The sequence below is a fragment of the Neomonachus schauinslandi genome, chromosome 9 (genome assembly GCF_002201575.2).
Source record: "Neomonachus schauinslandi chromosome 9, ASM220157v2, whole genome shotgun sequence".
NCBI classification, from domain to species: Eukaryota; Metazoa; Chordata; class Mammalia; order Carnivora; family Phocidae; genus Neomonachus; species Neomonachus schauinslandi.
This window is the reverse complement of record NC_058411.1, coordinates 135379069-135397577: the sequence shown is the minus strand read 5'-3', so window position 1 is coordinate 135397577 and position 18509 is coordinate 135379069. Positions and strand designations below refer to the sequence as shown.

General features: G+C 38.4%; 1 protein-coding gene across 1 annotated transcript in view; it reads right to left on the bottom strand.

Annotated features, from left to right (window-relative positions):
• Positions 1–216: 216 nt before the first annotated feature.
• AGBL1 (AGBL carboxypeptidase 1) overlaps positions 217–18509 on the bottom strand; it is a 738230-nt gene continuing 719937 nt past the window's right edge. The window contains exon 23 of the mRNA XM_021680442.2: positions 217–406. Within this exon, the coding sequence (XP_021536117.2) occupies positions 217–406 (190 nt within the window). The remainder of the gene's footprint in view (positions 407–18509) is intronic.

Here is an 18509-nt window from a genome sequence, read left to right as displayed (position 1 = left end):
ATGGGGTCCAAAGGCCACCTAACTATGCATGTAAAAGGTATAACTGTAACATAGCTAGTCTCTATGCCTAATGAAACTAGAACAAACTCTGGAATTAGGTTGCTGGGCTCACATGGGCTGGCTTTTGGCACCGATGCTGTACATGTGTGGTGGTAAAGAAACAACAGAGCTGCTAGTCCATGGTGAGAGACATGGAGCTCGCTCTGAACCTCAGGGCTAAGGGATGGCTTTTCTTCCCTGGCCTGGCCCCTCTTCTTCTTCCCCTCCCTCATCCTTGTGGAAAGCGCACTCTTGGATCTGCCGGTCCAGCTCAGAGAAGCTCCCTTCTGGGTCTGAGCTGCTGTCTGTACTGTAATCAATCTCCTCCATGCAGGGGGGCTCATCATCCAGTTCTGAGGTCACGCTGCTGCTGCGTCTGCCGTGGGTTCCCAGGAAACAGGAGAAGAGAGGAAGGAGAGGAAGGGAGGGAAGGAAAAAGGGATGAAAAATACAGAAGGGGAGGAAAACAGAGAGAGGGAGGTGGGGAGAGAGGAGAAGGAAATGAAAAGAGAAGTTACCCAAAGGAAGGAGCATTTACAATTGATTGGAAAGGGAGAAGGAAAGTTATCTTCCCTGAGTCTGCATCTCAACAGCCCCTGGACCTTTAAATGTGTCCCATACACAGTCCCTGGGTCCTCAACCATTATTTTGAGATGGGGGGAGGAAATCACATAAAATCTTTGAGATTCCTTCTTCCTTTGCCAGAAGAGTCTGCATTTCTAAGTCAGATCAGAAGGTTTCCAATCAGAAGAGGTGGACAACCTCACATACTTAAGGTCTTCAGGGTCTTTGTGGCTCAAAGTGAAATATCAGAGAAGGGTGTCACTGTCACTGAGTATTGGGGAATGCCACGTCAACTGTGTCCAGGGAAGGGTGGAATTGGAATTCAGGGAGCTAAGACCAAAAGCCCTAATGTATCCCACTGCTACTCACAGCACTATGAGTCATTACATAGCTCTCGTTCATTATCATGGATGGTTTATTAGAATTAGACAATCCAGGTTGAAATTAATAAAGGAGAGAGTAAGCAGGCAAACAGCATTCTCTTTCTGCTATGTTTGTACATCCCATCATCTTCCTTCTCTCCCTTTTATGTTAGTTTATTTACAAATGGAAGATCAGCAGGGGTTGACCAGCAAGAGGTAGAAGGGGGCAACAGGAATCGACAACAAACCTTGAACCCATATTGAGAGCAGGGGATATTTCTTCCCAAAGAACTGGATATCTATCTCATTTGCATGAGGTACCTTCTTTCCTGAAGACATTCTAATCACTCCCTACTTAGGACTTAACCAATTAGGATTAACAGTGTGCTGGGTTTCTACTCTGTGATTTATGGAAGGCAAGTACTACATAAATCAGGCAGAGCTGTTCATCCACCTGCCTCACCATAAACAATGAAAATGGGTAATCAGCAGCATGGTTACATGTTAGCTCAGGAAATGAATCAGAGTCCAGTTTCCTAATTGTCTACTGACTGATGAGAGCAGCTTCCATGCTCCCCAGGCCCTTGGTACCCTAAACTGAAGGTCTGGTGGGACATTGCCTGAATGGAGAGGAAGGGGAAGAAATCTGAATCTTGTTTCCACAGTCCCACAGCATTAAACTGTTATCATATTTTACAAGCTGAATTGGGGGTGATAAAGCAGTTGAGTAAAGGAAGGTAAGAGCTGCCCAACTGTAACACGAGCTCAAGTCAGCAAAAACTGATTGCCTGTGAGTCAGCCATCACCATATGAGGGACCCAGATGACATGCTGTATGATGTCAAGAGCCTGAGCGTCAATCCTGGCCATGAGACCTTGGAAAACCCCCAGCCTCACAGAATAGCAATAGTACCTTAAGAGCTATTGTGCAGACTAAATGAGAAAGTACACAGATGCTATCTAGCAGAGTGTCTTGCAGAGTAAAGGCCATCAACAAATTTTAAATCTACTGCTCTACTGTGGATATGAAAGAAGAGGGTGAACCATGGTGTTGAAGGTGGCAGGCATTGAGCTTTGTTGCTTCACACCTGGGTTATAACTACAGCAAAACCATTCAAATTTGCACTGCTAATAATTTTTCTAAAGCATCATTTCTATTATGCCACTTCCAGATTTGGAATTTGCAATGACTCTTCCTTGTTTATTAATGCAATATGGATATTGATGGATGGGATGCTCCCTATGGGGTCCAGTTGGCAGGAGTCCATAAGTAAACAACAAGGTCAGTCTTCCCCTAATGAGGGCCTGTCTTTCCTCCACTGCAGAGTCTGCTCCAATCACTCATGGACCTGGACCTTTCCCGCCACAATAAAGTCATCAGGCTGTTCTGGTTGTGATCACCCAAACATATCAGACTGAATGTTTTTCCAAGCCTTTATTCAGGTAACCAATTTCTCATCTCTAAAATGATCTTACAACTCCTCAGCATCCAACCAAATAAGATATATCATTTTTTTTAAAGATTTTATTTATTTATTTGACAGAGAGAGACACAGCGAGAGAGGGAACACAAGCAGGGGGAGTGGGAGAGGGAGAAGCAGGCTTCCTGCGGAGCAGAGAGCCCGATGCGGGGCTCGATCCCAGGACCCTGGGATCATGACCTGAGCTGAAGGCAGACGCTCAACGACTGAGCCACCCAGGTGCCCCAAGATATATCATTTTTAAAAGCTCATCTTAATCACCAAATAACTGTCTTGATAGCTCTATCTCTTTGAAATTTTCTCCCTTTAAATATTAATCTTCACATATTCACTTAATTTGTTTTGATCCTTAATAACATTTACAGTCCTATTGTGAATAAGGCCCAAGCCTCTGCCTAATTCTATTATTATTCTATAGAAAGTCTAGAATGTGCTAATAATATAGTAGACATAAAATAAACAGTTGCCAAATTGAACATATAACAAGTATGTATGTAGAAAAATACATATATACCATTTTGGACCATCTTTGGGGGGAATTACTTTTTTCTTGATTTCTTTTTCAAAGGTTTTATATATGAATTAAACCATAATTATCACATTAGTGCATTTTATTGATTTCAACAAATATGGTTTCCTTTGCTACTGATATATATAATGTAATATAAAATAAATACATATTATATAATATACAATGTATAATATAGTATTAAATCATATATTTACTTATATATATTTATATATGTAGATTTATATTTATATTTAGTTTATATATGTAAATATATATTTACATTTATAGTTAACTTATATATGTAAAGGCCTAAAAAAGTTTAATTACGTCTCTCACTTATTTCTCCAAATAGAGTACAAATATTCTAATAACTTAGAAAATCAAATTACATATTTAGGGACTTCCACTTCTCTATAGACAGAGAAGTACTTCTCTTTTTTTCTCCTTATAAATTATCCTGGATATTTTATATAAAACAGACATAAGAAGACTAAAATGTGAATGACATATGGAGGGAAGGAAGCAGACGAGATGAGGTCTTGGGACTAAAGGACAATATGGTGGTGAGCTTCCTGACATTTCTCTTTGCCTCTTATATCCCAGACTTGGAGTTAGACAAGCTGACAACCTAGAAATGCTAACAGGTGTGGACAAAAACAGCCCCAACAAGAGCTAGTTCTATCTAGCCAAATGGTAAGGAAAGAGGCAGCCTAGCAAGAAGGATGAGTTTAAACTATACTACTAGCTCTACTCCAGCCAAAAACCACAGAAAAAACAGTGGCCCCAACCCTACCCCACCAAGAGAAGCAGGGAGCTTAGACTTCTACTCTCACTAGACTGTAACAAGGTGCCCACAAGCCCTTTCTTTCCCCCAAGCTGAGGCATCAGAGAAGGCAGGATAGGGAGTTGGAACTTTCATTCCTAGGGCACAATAATGAGGTCCCTGACCCCTCAATACCACTGGAGGCCAGGGGGGAGCCTGAACTTCCATACACAACTGTTGGTAATAAGACTGACCCCTACCTACCAGTGCCAGTGGAGAGCAGCAGAAGGCCCTCCTGCTCCTTGAACCCAGAGTGATATTAGTGAAGGTCTAGGGGGGACCTGAAACTCTCCCTACTGCCCAGCACCCAGGGTGTCAATGTGGTAAAACGGGGAACCTAGACTTTCACCTCCACCTGCCTGTAACAAGGCCCATTCTTCTCCTGTCTGAGTGGTGTTGGAGGAGACAAGTTCAAACATAAGATTTAAATCGGATCTTAGTCTCATAGTGTAATACCCAAATGTCAGGTTTCAATGTAAAATTATTCATCACACCAAGAATCAGGACAACTAATAGATACAAATATCAACATGACAGAGAGGTTAGAATTATCTAATGAGGATTTTAAAGCAGACATCACCCAAGTGCTCCATTGAGAATTACGGACACACATGAAAAGAAATAGAATGTCTCAGTAAAGAAATGGAAAATCTCAGCAAAGAAAAAAATATATATTTTTATATATTATTTATGTATATGGGGTATATATTGTTTACATATATATTTATATATATGGGGTATAAAGAAAAAGCAAATGAAACTTTAGAAGTGAGAAGTGTACAATAACAGAAATGGAAAATGTGGCAAAGAAATAGAAAGTCTTGCAGAGAAATTAAGATATAAAGAAGAATAAGGTAGAAAGTTGAAAACTGAAAAATAAAAATAAAATGAATGAATAAAAAATTCAGCAGGCGGCCTCAGCAGCAGAATGGAAGAGACAGCAGAAAGATTCAGTGGATTTGAAAATAGAACAACAGAAATTACTCAGTCTCAACAGAATGAAAATAAACTAAACCAATGAGCAGGACATCAAGACCTTGTGGCACTATAACAAAAGATCCCATCAGAGTCTCAAAAGAAGAAAATCTGAAAAAGTATTCAAATTAAGGGTTGAAAACTTCTTAAACTTGGCAAAGACATAAACCTACAAGTACAAGAAGCTGAGCAAACCCCAAACGGATAAACTCAAAGAAATCCATACCAAGACAGATGGCCAACAAATTTCTGAAAACCAATGACACATTAAAAATCTTGAAAGCAGTGAGAGAGAAACTTTAGGGGAATGACACTATAGGGAAAACATAACTTGAACAGCAGCAGTGTTTGCCTCAGAAACCATAGAGGTTAGGAGAAAATGGCACACTCATTCTTCGTGGTTGAAAGAAAAGAATTATCAGGCTAGGATTCTGAAATCAGAAAAGAAATATCCTCCAAAAAGGATGGGAAAATTAAAGGCATTCTTATAGGAACTAAAGTTTTTAGAATTTGTTGCCAGCAGACCCACCCTGTAAGAATGGTTAAAGGGAATACTAAACAGAAATAAAATAATAGCAGAAGAAATTTTGGAGCATAAGGAAGAAAGAAAGAAACAAAAGAGTAAACATGGGGGAGGGGCGCCTGGGTGGTTCAGTCGGTTAAGTGTCTGCCTTTGGCTCAGGTTAGGTCATGGTCCCAGGGTCTTGGGATTGAGTCCCACATCGGGCTCCCTGCTCCACAGGAAGTCTGCTTCACCCTCTCCCACTCCCCCTACTTGTGCTCTCTCTCTCTCGCCGTGTTTCTCTCTGTCAAATAAATAAATAAAATCTAAAAAAAAAAAAGTAAACATAGGGATAAATCAAATAGCTTTTCCTTTTCTTCTTGAATTATTAAAATTAGGTTTAACAGCTGAAGCCAAAATTATAAACTTGTGTGACATGGTTCTCCTTGTATTATGTAAATATTTAAGATAATTATATGAAAGATGGAGGGCAAAGGAAGGTACAGGCAAGTAAGTTTTCTATAGTTCGCTTGAATTGGTAAAAATGTGACACCAGTTGGTTATAATAAGTTATGTGTATATAATGGAATATTTACAGAACTAAAAATGTTATACATAGAGATACACTCAAGATCCTACAGATAAATCAAAATGGAATTCTAGAAAATATTCACTCCCAGAAGACAGGAGAAAGAAAACAGTTAAAAAAGAGAGAGAAAGAACAAATGGAAAAACAATAAATGGAAGGCTTAGCCCTAACATAAGAATAACATTAATTTAAATTGTCTAAATACACCAATTAAGAGAGATTGTCAGAGTGGATTAAAAAAGGTGATCAAATTGTACACTGTCTATAATAACTCACTGAAAATATAATTAAAGAGGTAGGTTGAAAGTGAAAGGATGGAAAAGATATCCACATAAACATTAATAAAAAAAAAGAAGTGGCTCTATTAATATCAGATAAGGTAGCCATCAGAATAAAGGAAATATCCAGGGACATAGAGGTGTATGATGATAAAAATGTCCATACATCAAGAAGTCATAGCACTCCTGATGTGTATGCACCAAACAGAACTGCATAAATATGTGAAACAAAACCTGATAGAACTGAAAGGAGAACTAAACAAATCTATATCTATAGCTCAAGACTTCAATATTCTTTTCTCAGTAATTGTTGATTAAACAACTAGACAGAAAATCAACAACACTATCAACCAACAAGATATAATTGACATTAATAAAATACTTCAGCCCTAAACAACAGAATACACATTCCTTTTCAATGCACACAGAATATATACCGAGATAGACCATATCCTCAGCCATACATGAGGCTCAATAAATTTAAAAGGAGCAAAATTGTACAGAGTGTATTCTTGGATCAGAGTGGAATCAAGCCAGAAATCGAAAACGGAAAGACAAAAGGTAAGTTCCCAAGCACTTGGAAAGTAAGTAAATACACTTCTAAATAATTCAGGAGGTCAAATAGGATATTTCAAGGGAAAGAAAAAAATACATTGAATTGAATGAAATTGCAAATATAACCTATCAAAATCTGTGCGACTTAGATAGAGCCATAGTGAGACGGAAATTTATAGCAGTGAATGCTACCTTAGAAAAGTCTAAAATAAAAAATCTAAGCTGTTACCTTAAGAAGAAACATAAGAGCAAAATAAACCCAAAGCAAGTAGAAAAAAAAAGGAAGGAAATAATAAAGAAACAGAAACCAATGTAACTGAAACAGAAAAACAATGGAGAAAAATCAATGAAAAAAAATCTATAAAATTGACTAGCCTATAACAAGACTAACAAAGAAAAAAAGAAGGAAGGCATTAAATACCACATCAGGAATGAAACAGGACTACCACTATAGACTGGGCAGGCATTGAAAGGATAAGGAAATACCACAAAAAACTCTATGCACATAAATTTGACAACTTAGATAGTATGGACCAATTCCTCAAAAAGTACAAACTACAACAATTCACTTAATATGAAATAGATCATTTGACTAGTTCTATAACGCTTAAGAAATCTGAATTTATAATTTAAACTCTTGAAGAAGAAATCTCTAGGGCCAGATATTCTCACTGGAGAATTACACAACATGATTAAAAAAGGATTAACACCAGTTCTACACAATCTTTTCCAGAAAACAAAAGAAGAGAGAACACTTCCTGTTCATTTCATGAGCCAAGTATTACCCTGAGACTAAAACCAGACAAAGACAGTAAGGAGGAGGAAAGAAAACTACTGACCAATATCCCCCATGAATATAAATCCTTACTTAACAAACTATTAGCAAATTGAGTTCAGCATTATATAAAAAAGAATTATATACCCTGACCAAGTGGAGTTAATTCCAGGGATTCAAGACTGGTTCAATATTCAAAGAACAATCAGGGGAAGCCATATACTAACAGGCTAATGAAGAAAAATCACATGATCATATACATTTATGCAGAAAATGCATTTGACAAAATTCAACACCTATTAAAGAGAAAAACCCTCAGAAAAGATAGTATAAAAGAAGACTTCCTGGCCTTGATAAAGAACACGTATGAAAACATATAGTTAATATTATACTTAATGGTGAAAGACTGAATGCTTTTCTCTATTATCAGGAACAAGTCAAAGATGTCGACTGTCATTGCTGCCATTCAACATAGTTCTAGAAGCTCTAGCCAGCACAGTGAGGCGGGGAAAGAATATAAAAGCATATAGACGGGAAAGCAAGAAATGAAACCATCTCTATTTGGGAAATGTACAAAATCAAAAACCAAGTAAACAAAAAATAACTCCTAGAGCTATAAGTAAGGTCAATGAGGTCATAGGTAACAAGATCAACATTCAAAAATCAATTCTACTTCAGTTAGTAAAAATGAACATGTTAAGATCACTAAACTTTTATAATCACTAAACAAAAATGAAACACCTAGATGTTAATAGCACAAAAGATATACCAGACTTGCATACTAAAAAAATGAAAAACACTGATAACAGGAATCCAAGAAGATTTAAATAAATGGAGAAAAGTACATGGCTCAGAAGGCTCAACATTGTAAAGATGGTGATTTTCCCCAAATTGGTACACAAATTTAACACGATTCTTATCAAAATTCCAAAAATACTTCCATTGATCTGGATGAGGTTATGCTAAAATTCATGCGGAAAGGCTAAGGAACCAGAAATAGCTAAAGCAATTTTGAAAATAAAAATAAAGTAGGAGGGGGCGCCTGGGTGGCTCAGTTGGTTAAGCGACTGCCTTTGGCTCAGGTCATGATCCTGGAGTCCCGGGATCGAGTCCCACGTCGGGCTCGCTGCTCAGCAGGGAGTCTGCCTCTCTCTCTGACCCTCCCCCCTCTCATGCTCTCTATCTCATTCTCTCTCTCAAATAAATAAATAAAATTAAAAAAAAAAAGTTTAAAAAATAAAGTAGGAGGGAGGAATCCTTCCATCCAATTTCAAGACAAGTTCTGGCAAAGTGATAGACACATAGGTTGACAAAATAGGACAGAGAACCCAGAAATCTATCCCCACAGGTAAGACCAACTGATTTTTGATCAAAGTACAAAAGTAACTCAACTACAAGGGAAGTTTTTAATTTTATATTTTACAAAAAGCCAAGAGATTTTGCAAATCTTCCAAAGAAGGATACATGCAAGACCTAAAGAAATATAAAGTTATTTGTTTCCCTTAGGGAGGTGAGGTCGAGGCTGGGGGAAGACTTACGTGAGAAAATCTAAGCGACTCGAAGATGAAACAGAATAAAGATCTCAGAAAGGGGAAAGCCATGGTTAGAAAAATGTTGATGAGCAGAGAACTATGTTAAATATGTAAGGCTAATCTGGAAATGATGTTTATAAAATAGAATATAAATGTTATAAATCTTGTCAGTGTGAAAACAATTTTATAACTAATACAAATAATGTATGAGTTGAAAGGAAATGCAAATTGGAATCGGTCATTTACGGCTCGAGTCAATAGATAATATAATCAGTTCAAAAATAAAAACGGGGGGCGCCTGGGTGGCTCAGTCGTTAAGCGTCTGCCTTCGGCTCAGGTCATGATCCCAGGGTCCTAGGATCGAGCCCCGCATCGGGCTCCCTGCTCCGCGGGAAGCCTGCTTCTCCCTCTCCCGCTCCCCCCACTTGTGTTCCCTCTCTTGCTGTGTCTCTCTCTGTCAAAAAAAAAAAAACAAAAAAATCTTAAATAAAATAAAATAAAATAAAAATGGGAAATAGAGGCTTCAATTTAGGCAACTAATAGAAATGTTACACCTAGCCAGGAAAACAAAACAAAACAATGAATTAATGTCTTGAAAATGCTGAGGGAAAACAAACCCCAAGTTGCAATTACATACTAAAACAAACAAACACACCTTAATTTTTTGTGAATGAGGGTAGAATAAATACACTTTCCCAGACATGGACCATCACTGAAAGAACCCCTACTGTGTATCCTTCTGTAAGAAGGAAACTGAGCTCATAAGGAAGAGATAAGATCTCGAGAAATAATTTTGTAGAAAAAAATTGCTAAACATGGGATAATATGAAAAATATACTCCTAGAGTCTGACCATGGCTGCAGTTGGACAGTGAGAAGGGAGTGACTTAAAATAATCAGTGGCCCAGAGAATGTGGGCAGATGTGACGTTTGACACTTCCCAGCCTGTCCTTGGGAGTGCCCTGAGTGAGCCATCCTCCATGATTCTATGTTTTCTAATATTATATTATATAGACAGATGCCGTAAAATGATTATTTTAGAGAGAAAAATGATACTAAAATGCTTTTTGCAGAAATCAAACTGTGTTTCCAGCTCCTTAATACCCAGATGTGGGAAGTGTATGGAGTTAACATCTGAGAAGTGATTTTATTTCTTCCTTTTCACCTGGATGCTTTGAGAGCTTGGAGACACACATTCAAATGTCACTTTGGATGGTGTTGGAGAATCGTGTGGTACAGTAGGAAAAATGCAAATCAGGATCAAAACATAAACTTGGAGTCAGACAAGTTGTTGAAGGTTTGAATCCTGGCTCCAAAGACCAAGTGAGAAATGGGAAACTTACTTTCTCTGAGCTGCACTGTTTTCATCCATAAAATGGGCATCCTATCCTACTAGCTTTCTTCTTGAAATGATGTAAAGGGAAGCAAATTTCATAGCACAAAACCTTAACTGAATTTTTATTTCTCTTCCTGCTCCATGGCATTTGCAGACAAGGCATGAAAATAATTTTTATACTGGCAACTTCATCATCTTCATCCTCACATATAAACTCAATAAATTCGGCTTGCAAACAGTTTCTAAGCAAAGCCATTAAGAAGTCTCTATCCCTCGCAATTCTTCCAAGCCAGCCCAGTACAGCAATTTGCAAATTTATGATGTGATAGATAGAATTTCTTTGTTTTGATTTTGCATTTGCATATTTATTGAGATATGACGATCTTAATTAGTTCTGCCTTTTTTGTTTTGTTTGTTTTCTTGGTTGGGAAAAGACAGCTTTCTATAGTGCAAAATAATTCTGCATGCTAACAGGGTGAACCAAACCCAGGCTGTGGCACTCGATGTTGATGCTGCTTAAAATGCAGCTTTGTGGAGTCTCTTTTCACTTGTTTTCTCTTTAAATGCTGAGGTAATGCTAAAGACTTGGGTGAATGCCAGACCTCAAGAGGCAGGCACCTACTGAGAAGCAAGAGAACACTTTTAAAATTCCAGACACTTGTACTCAACCTACATGTTCTCCCCAGACTACCTATCACCCATCTCCCTCCTGAAAAAGCTAAGCCCCATCAAATGCCTCTTCGAAATGCCTCTCCTGAATCTTGACTTTTGGAGAGGAGAAAATGCAACCAAATTCCCTTGGTGGATGCCTCCCAGGGGAGTATTTGGACATGCTGTTCACACAGTGATTTTCATCCTGGACCCTCTATTTATTTCCTGCAGGAGCGGAGCTGTGTGAATTCTGTGCCCCATCCAAGAGGCACCAGCAGCCCAGTAGATAACACATAAACACGTAAAGACATACGGATTATGCCCATTACAAATATCTCACCATCCATCGTCACCCAGAACAATCAGCATGATTCCCTAGAGTTTCCCATTTGCCAAATTCTTCACACCATCACGAAGTCTGTCACTAATTCGACACTTTCACGAGGAAGGATATAATTTATTATTTCCCTGGGATTTGGGGCTTTTTGTTTTGTTTTGTTTTGTTTATGAAAATAACTCCAGTAATGGAGACTTTCGTGTATACAGAGAAAAGCACCAGGCACCATTGGTAAAGGTGGGAAAAAATAGCACTGCTTATCACCTACTATATGCCAGATGCTTTGCATTTGCTTCATTTCATTCAAAATGCAAACCCATATACATATCTATGGGGTGCTATTATGATTTTATAGTTGGGAAAAGAGAGATCTTGGGTATTTAGAAAATGTTTTCAATATCTTAAAGCTACACATGGCATAGAAGATGTATGACAATCAGATAAGACCAAGGGTTTCTGTGTCCGTCAATTCAACCAACAAATATTGATATATAAAATCTACTTTGCCTGAGGAAGAAAGGGGAGGAGATATTAATTCAGCCAAAATCAAAGTCATGGGCTCTGTCCAGTGGTCTAGAGGTCTAGAAAAAGTCCAACAACATTCTCGCCAAAAAGTCATGGCAATAAATGTCCTATTTCTTCTTCTTCTTCTTTTTTTTTTTTTTAAGATTTATTTATTTATTTCAGAAAGAGAAAGAAAAAGAGAGCACGAGCCAGGGGAGGGGCAGAGAGAGAAGGGGAGAGAGAATCTCAAGCAGATTCCATGCTGAGTGTGGAGACTGATGCAGGGCCTGATCTCACGACTCTGAGATCATAACCTGAGCTGAAATCAAGAGGAGGGTATTCAACCGACTGAGCCACCCAGGCGCCCCTAAATGTCCTGCTTCTTAATGAACAAGTGAATCCATGTGGGGGATGTGGTCCAAATTCTTCACAAAAATAGAAATACAGAATAAAAAAGGATGAGAGTGGGTTAGTGAGAGAAGAATGAAAACAAAAGCAGAGACAGAGAGAGATGGAGATGGTGTGTGAGGTGTTTAGGAAACCAGTTTGTCAGCAAGAGCTTTACTTCTATGATATGTGACTTGACCTAAGTGGCCTGGGGGAAAAAAAAAAAAAAAGCTATGTAAGATGCTGATTCACTGTGGAGGATAATCAAGAGCCAAAAAAAAAATTGTATGAAAGAAGATTTTTGAGGGATCCACTGAGGTTTCAGACATGCACTTTAAATTATTCATCTAGAATAGTCGATGAAGTACCACTGAGCCAAATCATATTCTTTTGCTCAGTCTTTAGCTTTAGACATTCACCTGGTGGTAAAACAGAGTTGGTGTCTGGGGTGTGTGGCTGGCCATACTCTGTAGCTAAGGGACCTAGAGAAGTTAATTAGCCCATATAGGTATCCAGTTCAAGAGCATGATGACTGGATGCCAACTGACTAGAGAAGGTGTTTGTTAAAAATTCAGTTTGTCAGTTTAGAAATGAATGATGATAGAACCATGAGATGCTGTGGACTCTGAGAAACAAACTGAGGGTTATAGAGGGGAGGGGGTGGGGGGATGGGTTAGCCTGGTAATGGGTATTAAAGAGGGCACGTTCTGCATGGAGCACTGGGTGTTATGCACAAACAATGAATCATGGAACACTACATCTAAAACTAATGATGTAATGTGTGGTGATTAACATAACATAATAATAAAAAAATAAAATAAAATAAATTAAAACAAAACAAAAAAAGAAATGAATGATGATGGTATTCCTCAGGCTCTCTCGTTGCAGTGTTCAAAAGATACCCACTCTCATACCAGCTTTCCACCATTCTCACTGTGTTTTCTCATTGAACAGTTCCAAATACATCCTACTAAATATTTGCAGGTAACTGCTAAAGAGCCACAACAGAATGGGGCAAACTGAAATATTCTGCCATTTGCAACATTCCCTTGAGCAGTGGGACACGTGGTGCAATGTAAGTTTCAATGGATGCAAACAAAACCCAGAACAACACTCTAGAGTGGCACCAAACAAACTGTGTTTGTGTCTCACTCAGTTACACTGTGAAAAATTCATCATTTCAAAACCTTGCAAAAGATCATTTTCTCATTGTCTGGATAACAGAATATCTGAGAGAAGTACACATTTGCTGCAACCACTTAGATTTCTGTGTAATTTTTGGTCCAACTTTTCTCTGCTAAGAGCTATGGCCATTCCACTGTTACAAGGACTTTCCTTTTCTTATGTGCTTCAAAACCACAAAGAAATAAACCTGGTTACCAGAAATAAAATAAACAACATTTCAAGGATAAATTATGCGAAGGGAAAGGTCAGGGGTGATTTCTCAGCAAAAACAAATCAAATTAAGAAATTTCAGAATGCGGACATAGGTTTTGATCCTTTGAAAAGTTAAAGGGTAATCTGTGCATTGATGTTCTGACTCACAACTTTATAGGCATATCTCCTTAAGTGCCCCACTGAACTTATTTGCTACAGAACTCTTAATGTTATAAATGTTTCAATATCGTTGGTCTCACAGTGGAAGCGAACGCCATCCATCGCTCTCAGCCAATGAAAGCAGTATGCCATTCTGCCCTTCCCTTCTTTCAGAAAGTGCTCATTTTTAAACTCCTCCACGTTTTTCTCTTTCTGACATGATTTTATGTTCTGGTGAACATTTTCGACTCATAATGGCTCACAAAAGACATGCAAATAATAGTGCTGGTGGTACAGATAGTGAATACTAGTTTTAAACCAGTTTGAGGCCATGAACACATTTAAGGAAATTAAGGGTAAGGAAGCAGATGGTAACTTCCAAGGCCAGTTGATGTCTCCACGGAGGTCACTGAGGAAATCCTGTTTTTACTGGGGTTTAGAATCACCCACTTTCTTCTGTCCCCAGAAAACTCCATTTGGTATTTGGATCTTCATTGGTTTACCATCCTCTTTCCTCGAATTGTGGACACCTACAAGCCTAGATAGAATTCTGGCTGAGGTGACTTCTGATACAACCAGACACAGGCATGTGGCTGGTTAGCATGGGTGGTAATGAGAATCACCCTCTGATAAAGTCTGAGGTGACAAAATGGGTCATGGTTCATGTTGCTCCTTTCCCCTTGCTGGTCCCAGGACTGAAGTTTATGTACTCCTTGAGCCCAAAGAAAAAGAATCCAGCTTTCCGAAACCTTGAGACTCTCACAAGGATGCACCCTCTCTTTCCCATCCTTGGCATGTACAGGTGGCAGGAGTGGTGAGAGACTGTAACCTAAACTCCTCTTCTTTGTTACATTTCCTCCCCATTCTTCCCCAGAGGGTTGAGAGTAACCGATGGGAAATTAACAATTTGCTGGGGTTTATGCACATCACTGTGAATCTATGTTTCTGTGCTGAGATCCCTTTATCCAGGGGCGGGGAGACATGGTTTCTTTTTTTGTTTGTTCGTTTGTTTTTTTTTATTCCCCCAGTCATACTAATGTAATTGGAGATTTGTAGAAGTCCGCTGATATTATAAAGAGCTTCATAAATCCCACCGTATCCTGTGAGATACCTAACTCCAAACTGTGTCATCTGTAGCTAGAAGAATCTGTGGTGGGTGTTGGAAAAAAATGTCAGGGAATTACAAGTAAAGGAAACAGTAGTTCTAAAGTCCAACGTCAGAAACTCCTCTCCAAAGGGACGATGTCATAGGACTTGTAGATTTGATTCAGGTGGTATTCCTGTTTCCACAAACACCTTCTCCCCTCTCAAGTCAGAATACCTGTACATATGAGAAACCGAAAGCCTCATAGGAGAGCACAGCAGGACACAGCTTGAGTGAGAAGCTTAAGCAATACTGGAGGAATGAGTCTGAGCTGAACAAAAGCCCTGGTGAGTGTGCAGTTTGAGCTCAGACAGGTGGCTTTAAGTGATTAGGTAGGCGGACGGTAAAGAAGGTGTTTCAGTAATATTACAATATATAAATGTATCAAATTCACATGTTGTACACCTTAAATTTACAGGATGTTATATGCAAAGTATATTTCAACAAAAGAAGCTGAGATTTATGGTTCAAATGATGGAAAAGTTTTAAAGTAAGAACCGAGATAGATAGATAGATGATAGATAGATAGATAGACAGATAGATAGACAGACATATGTATCTTTCCATATACATATCATATTTTTCTATTTATTTTAGTAAATGACTTTTATGAAGCCATCTTTATATAAACAGTTTAAATTTTTTTTTTACTTAGTATCAATATCTTAAACACATATTATAAGCAAAGACCTTTTACAGTGGGCACTTTGTGAGCTCTCAGAAAACCTTGGTTGCTTTCTCTACCCCTTAAGTTAATAGAGTTTTGGTTTATATCAATACTTCTATTACAGAGACTTGATATTACAAACCTGGGAGAAATAGGAGCTCCTGCAATCTGATCTCTACTTATTTCTTTATCCCACTTTTCAAACTATATTCTATATTCTCCCACATAATCCCTCCATTAAAGTTGGTCTCTCGCCTCTCCGCAAATCCATGTGGGGCTTCGCTGTTTCTCTGACTTGGCTCAAGGGGACTCTACCTGCAATGCTATCCTTCTCACCACTGGCAATGAAAACCCTCATATGTCTGAAGATCAAGCCCAAATGTTATTTACCTGATAAAGAGCCCATGATTCCATGGGCTAGAAATAATTACTCATTTGACTTTAGTGCACTTATTCACTGCACTTTCCCTTGGAGGTCAAAGATGTGTTTCAGATTAATGTGTAACTTTCCTAGTTCTTCCTCCTTGCTTTATATACAGAAAATGCTCAAAATGAATACCAATTATGGAATGGCAGAAAAAAAAAAAAAAGACCCATTCCTAATACAAGAAAAATCCACTCTACCCCCAGATGAGGGATAGCCCTATGTCTCTCGTGATTTCTACTAGCCAGCCACAGAAATTGAAGAGGTGGGGTGTGTAAGAGAATTCATACTTTAACTTTTGAAACTGCGTAAGTGACAGTGCTAGAATGGGCCCCTTCTTTACAAGATCATTTGCTAAAATTCAATGTGATTGGTGTTTTTACAGGAGATTAACAGTTGGCTTGCCCTAGGCAAATATTTTGTGTTCTCTGCCCTAGGAATGGAAGGACTGGAATCAGGTGCTTCCAGTTAAAATGAAAAAGGCAGACATGGGTAGAAGTTCAAAATTTGCAGGATGGGGTTTGGAAGGTGGAGAGTCTCCATGGAAAAACAAAATCAGCACTGCTATTTAAAGGCTCTATTTTGTTATCTTGGGAGCTGTCTCCCAAATTCTATGCTTCTATCAGGCTCTCAGATTTCAGATAAAAAGATTTTGTGTTGCTATTGTTATAGCCTAAAAGAATTCTTTACACAGGCCTTTTTGTTGTAAGAACACAATCAAATCTCCCTGCCTTCTGAAACACCCAGGGATTCCAAGGAGTTTACAAAGCAATGAATTCTGATCTCAGTTGTAGGAAAAAAACGAAACAAAACAAAACAAAACACGGAGAGCTATTGGTTTCTGAACATATATGCTACCACCTACCATCAATCCTGGGATGAAAACCACCATTTTGTGGATGCATGATTCTATTTTGGTTAAAAGTAATCCATTTACAGTTATCTGCAAGTTATCACCATGACCATACATCTCTTTCCTGATAATGAGGTTACAGGACAGGCGGAGTGGTCATGGCTACCCATTCCGTACCATCAGTGGCAGGAATCACAGGGTAAGTGGGACAAGAATGAAGCCGATACATTATCAGATATTATATGATGTTGGTTATTCATCTTCTCGATGGCAAGAAGGACCGCCACTCTCTACATCATATAAATGTTAAAAGATGTGAATTGTTTCCAATAGACTTCCATGTTGTACAAGCCGACTGCTGAGGAGTCAAGTGTTTTCACAAGATGTGAGAGAAAGTTGTCAGTACCTTCAGAGGGAGGTTGCCCTAACTCTAACAAGTCAATTCTAATTTATGCCACATGTAATTCTAAGGGAATTTAACTAATAGGGTGTTAACTGATAGAATCACTTTTACTCTAAACTGTTGACCTTCAAGGGAGTATTCGGATTTGAGCGGTTAACTAGGCACAGCTTGAATTGGGTTAATGAAAAAAAGTTATAATTTTAAGCGACAAATATGGCCTATTTTGGAATATATCAAATGATTAACTCATTAGAGGACAGCCTCTGATGATCGTAACCGTGATGGGACAAAGGAGACGGTGAGGGTCCTGTCAGAAGCAAGCCAGCAAGTTTGTCACAAGGAGTCACAAAATAAAATCGCGGCAGAAGGGGCTGTGATAAATTATTATAAACATCATAATAAAATGCATTATGCAATCTATTACAATAAAATTTAATTTGATGTATAATATGTCATAGCAATTTGGTCCAAGACAGGAGTAAATAAATAGCCCTTAACAAAGTCATGATACTGTAGTAACAGAATTGTAACAAAGGGCAGAAACACATGTGTAAAATTATTTCACACATTATATATAAACTACGTTTTATTATTATTATCATACCTTTTGTTCAAAAGTCTCTTTAATATAAGTGAAAATAGCACTATTACATAGATGTTTTACCTTCATCTGGTAGCATGTTATATCAGGTAGTATTTTTACTTACTAATTACTGATGAACATAGCAATAACGATAAGAACACAATGAAGCACATCTACTGTACTCGACAGCTAGATATCTAGTATCTTAGAGTTACTAATTTAATCCATTCATTCATGCAATAAACACTTATTGCTTGTCTAGAGATTTTCTTTTATTCATGTCTGTATTCATTAATTTAGGGGAAAAAAAGGGAAGGGAATAAGCTTTAATCCAGCTCCCATATACTGGGGGCTATTGCTCGGGAAGTGAATACAGAAAAGCCCAGGAGTGGAGTTGGGGGAAGGGGTGGGGGGGGTCAGAGGTACTCAGAGGTCAGCTACAGTGTTGTTCAGTGAATGTTCTAGTGCACCCTGGGAGCTCAGTGTGTGGAACAAATAAGTCTGTCAGAGGGAGGCATGAGAGCTTTCTCTTGGGGCAGAACACGTGATTTCCTTCCAGGCAAAGGGAGGATAGGACCCCCCAGGGTGAAGACTAACACGTATACAGTCCCAGCATCATGATACACAGCGATCCTAAACCTTTCAGGGTGTTGGAAGCATTAGCTTCTTGTGGTTAGTGGGAGCACAAGAAGATGGGAGT